The sequence below is a fragment of the Opisthorchis viverrini genome (assembly GCF_000715545.1).
Source record: "Opisthorchis viverrini unplaced genomic scaffold opera_v5_313, whole genome shotgun sequence".
NCBI classification, from domain to species: domain Eukaryota; kingdom Metazoa; phylum Platyhelminthes; class Trematoda; order Opisthorchiida; family Opisthorchiidae; genus Opisthorchis; species Opisthorchis viverrini.
Window position 1 is genome coordinate 1 of NW_008751969.1, and position 4,752 is coordinate 4,752.

Genomic DNA, 4,752 nt, shown 5'->3' on the forward strand with positions numbered 1-4,752 from the left:
CCTTGTGGTGATCGCATACATGTCAACGACTTCACGCGTAACTCATCCCGTGAAGACAGTGGTGTTCATACACCCCCTATATCTGACTTGCACATGCCTCCGCTCAATAACATTAGCCAGGCTCCAGAAGCGTACACGTCCCTATATTTTGAGGAATCGAGAAGCCTAACCACACTCATTATTACTCATTAGATTTTTACAATCACTCATCCAATACCCGTACCCAATTTATCCCTCTCTACACAATCCAACGGCCACATAATCGTTTTGTATTAACCGTGCTTTCGCCTTCATTTTCAGCTTATGTATGTCTATTCTTAGACAAGTAGAGCACTATTCATTCTTGTTCCCTCGCTCAACCAGAACCGATATTCTATGTGTAACAAGATGGTGATGTTTTCCATGCCCAACTCAGTGGCGCACACAGAGAGGTGGCCAACCCTTGACTTGGCAGAAGAGTATGAAGATCACGAAACGCTTGGGTGCTACTCGCCTTCAAGAATGGGAACCGCGTGATCCTCATGGTGCCTGGTTGGAGACACTACAAGATATGGCTGCCAATCGATGTCAGTGGCGTCCTTGTTGTCAGTTTCGATCCAGATCGCCTGATTGTGTGTGGAGGTATAGGTGCCTCGGAATGATTGTGGTAAGCTAGCACTAAGTCCCCTCCCGTCCACCTTTACTCTTTTCTTTACAATGAGGATTTCAAATAAATCACGCTTATACGGCAGTGAAGCACCGGTGTTCAACACTGATATCATGCTGTCGATGATGACGATGCACTCGTGTCGGATACCAATTTTGTAGGCAAGCTTCAAACGCGCTCCACTTTGCGGACGAGATGGCTGTGTTTAAAGTACAAAGTTAATGACCGGAAGATTCGTGGTTCGAAACCAACCTGTGCATCTCGACTCCTTCTGTCTATGCATGGGTAACTTGGCAGTATTCCAGCCCCCGTGCTTCCTTCAGATAACATGGCAGCTGGGCACTGAAAGGGCGCCACAGTTGAACAACTTTTTAACGCAGGTAGGAATTCCATCACCTGATCAGCCGGATATCGCTTCTGACAAGTTTGTTTGGTTTCAGGGTCAAAAAGCTTTTTAATAACCAAGTGCATGCGCATTTTGTTTGGACTTGGAAAGCGGCAGCGAACAAGTGCATTGTTAGAGTCCACCCACGTACTCCAAAAGGAGACAATCCTCACCGGCAAGTCACGGTAGTGCGGTTTATCTGGATTCATGGCTGGCTCATTTGTGGGCACCATGTAGTCAAACAATTTCCAATGTTCCGTAAATCGGTACTGCAACGGAAGAGCTGCAAAGGGATTGAAACTTTCTGCTGTATGGCAGTCCGTGCACATTTGTGATTCACTGAGCTATATTGAGGCTTCTCCTCGACACACTGAGTTTATAATACTGACGAGCAGTCTCTTGATCCTTTAAATTGATGGTTGGGATAGGCAGTATTGTAGCACTACGGTACTGTACTGTACTGCACTACTGTGGTAGTATGCCGGGACCCAAATGGTGTCTTTCAGTTAGGATTTTGGGTCAGACTTTAGTCGCCTTTGTCTATGTATGGATGCTCCTGTATCCGTGCGTGCAACCATGGATATTGCAACCAAAAATATTATACCATATCGGCCATCACACGGTGTCGTCAGCCAGATCACCTTACTTGCTACATAGATTAGGGAGGAGCAAATGAAAAGATGCAACTGCTGACGCCTCCCTTCTTACACTCACGCAGTTCTCTTCTACCCTTCCCCACCCTAATGTGAATACTATCTTTACAGGTCCCAGCATTGGGACTGATCGCTTTGTTCGCCATGGATCACACTCAGCTGCAAAGTGCGTCCAACTTCACTAATAACCCAGAACATATCGTAGTCTGTTTTCAAATCCTGAAAGTTGGCCTATTCGAATGTTTAGACAAGAAGTCAGGTTCACAATGAGCAAAGCACACACTACCCAGTCAGCTTTCAAATTGGCGCCCGTCAAGTTCAATGTGACGTAGAACTGATAACACGTTGCATCACATGAACCTCTAGGGTATTGAAGTACCCTACCAACAACTGGAGGCTTCATTTCTAATAGGTTCCCTATATCGTGTAACAGAGGGAGTCCGAACACATAGAACCTGTAATCAAGCACCTAACCCGAAATTACAGGCCACCACCTAGCTACTTCCTGTCCCAGTGCCCTTAAATTTAGACATTTGGGATATTACATCTGACTACAAGCAATACGTATTATAGGCGAGTCATTCCTTATGACTGCATTCATCCGAGTAAAGCACACCTACCGATTGCAGTCATCCCTATAAAACCTACGATGCCAGTACCGTAAACGGCTGGCATCCACTTTGTTCAGACTACTGAAGATTATAGCGAATTCACTATAATATGGGCACGCCTTATATTATCAGGAGTCTCAGTAATACTCTTAACTGACCAGCCATGTTAAACTGTCTCTATTTTATGCTGACGGTCTCTACCCACTGTCCGGCCGTGTTGGAAGCCTGGGCAAGTTAGATGTTTTAGTAGGCTTTTTGAATTAAATTGACATGACTGTTCGCAGAGGAACATAGCGACACGAAATGGAAACGGCCACCGTTAATTTGGCCGCCACGGGTTTACGTGACTTTCATTGTGCATGGTAGGAAACCCCATAGAAAATAAAACGCAAACGATCCAAGCTATCAGCCTGTTGCCACCCTTTAGACAGAGTGCCTAGTTAACGCGTGTTGTGCTGAATGTTTTGGGCGAGGTTCGTAATCCAGGTGATTGTGACATGCGCCCAAAGGGTGTTCAGTTGTCTTTTCTCTCATGGTTTTACAAGACTTTCTCGGGAAATAGGGTTTTTCTGGAACCATCTTTCTACATGAGTGTACGAGAGTTAAGCGTCAGCTTCCGTTACTAGTGGAGAGATGACTCAAGTGGTTAGAGCGTGAATTTACTGACCGAAAGGTCCGTGGTTCGAACCCGACCTCTGCCTCTCGACTTCCCCTGTCTAGGCTTGGGCAACCTGACAGTATCCCAGCCCTCGTGCTTCCTTCGGGTGGCATGGCAGCTAGGTATCGAAAGAACGCTACAGCTGAACGATTAATACTCTATTTCCGCTACTACTGAACCATTGTTCATGGAGATGCGTGAAGCGCCAGTGCTTTTTACTGGCTGCTATCAATGGTAATGAATACTGACGGTTCAGTTAGCATTCTTGAGTCCTGATTTTCAATTAGTCAGTTTCCGGTTCGTCATTAGAGATGGGTTTTGTTTACCGGGTGGGTCTTGAAAATGGCTCCTCTTCGTGAAGACTACCCAAGAAAAGTCCCAAAAACAAGCGTAACACTGACGTAAGCCGGACGACTGTCCAACAAGCCGGGTTTTGAACCTTTATTTGGTCAGAAGCAGAACGGCTAGTAGACACTAAAATTTGTTGGGCAAACGACCGAGTTTCAAGCAGGCACCACACAAGTAGTTTGGCAGCTTCTTTGTCGTTGTGACACCTTTGTTAATACCCAACAGTTTGCTTCCTTCCGAAAACCCGGACTATTTTACAAAAAATCCAACCGTGTTGAAGTATGCGGTGTCTGCCAGGTTGATCTATTTATACGTAAGTATTAATGATGGACAACATTGCTTACTAGGCTTCGGCTCATGATCTTTCTGTTACCCATTCGCAGAAACTGTTGTGAACACGTACCTTCGAAGAATCACTATCCCCGACTGCTTTCATAGCGCATATACTACGGAGAGTTCTTGGTCCACGAAAAAGCTATATCCCACGTCACTCTTGACAGAGATAACCCTTCATGAAACAATCACAAACACCGGCACGACCAAATCTGATTGATTCAGTTGCATCACAGATGACCTATTGGGACACCGTCTGTTATCAATGTTGCTTCGCTAGACTGATTCAGATACCAAGCGTTCACCCTCTCCAAATGGCTATTTTAAGATTAATTGTAAGTGACAGAAAGCCCCAACGATCAATAAAAAAGGTCCTTACCTGCCAATCTTGGTAATGCTTTCCCTCTTCGAAATGCAGCAGTAGTGAAACCGAACAGGTTAAATGCGGAAACTCGTCCTCCGTGATTGGAGCAAACCGACTGTCCCTCATTGCACTTTCCGTCAATGAGATGGCTGACAGACAACTTACCTTGTAATGGCGTACTCCCGCAAGCCGTGATGAATATTCAAGGCATTGAACGTTCCAACGCACCCTCGTAAGTTTTCGTCTTTTCCATGGGTCCACGTGACAAAAAGCGGACTGAAGACCATCAAGACCCGTATCAGAAACACTTACTAAGGAGCGTTGGGGAATGTGATCGGGGGTTTCGGGGGATCAGCTTTATAAAGGTGACGGTGTAACACATCTAAACAGTAGTAACACATTTCTCGACGGATGACGCCAGGTGCCTCAAGCCCGTTCCGTGGGACAATCATCTTATTCGAGGAGGCTTCGTCGTCAAGCCTCTGCTTCTTGGCCCCAAAGCAAGACGACGAAGACCTCGAACGGGACATTCCGTATTGAGCGCCGGCGCCTTTCCAACGTTTGAACGAGGTTCTCTATTCTAACGAAGCACAGATACAGAGATGCATATGACCCATGTCTATGATCACCATCATGCTTGTAAAAACGCGCATGCGCCGGAGTAATTTTTAACGAAACACGTCAAATTTTTATCAAAAAACTGCCGACGGTTACGAAGAAAAGGGACAAACGAAACAAAATATAAGCGCGCATT

General features: G+C 45.7%; 1 protein-coding gene across 1 annotated transcript; it reads right to left on the bottom strand.

Moving 5' to 3' along the window:
* Positions 1–2,904: 2,904 nt before the first annotated feature.
* Positions 2,905–4,528, bottom strand: T265_14977 (hypothetical protein; the record flags this gene model as incomplete). The annotated part of the gene is given in 3 exon segments (XM_009176056.1): positions 2,905–3,111; positions 4,014–4,305; positions 4,311–4,528. Coding segments are annotated over 3 exon segments (717 nt in total).
* Positions 4,529–4,752: the final 224 nt, after the last annotated feature.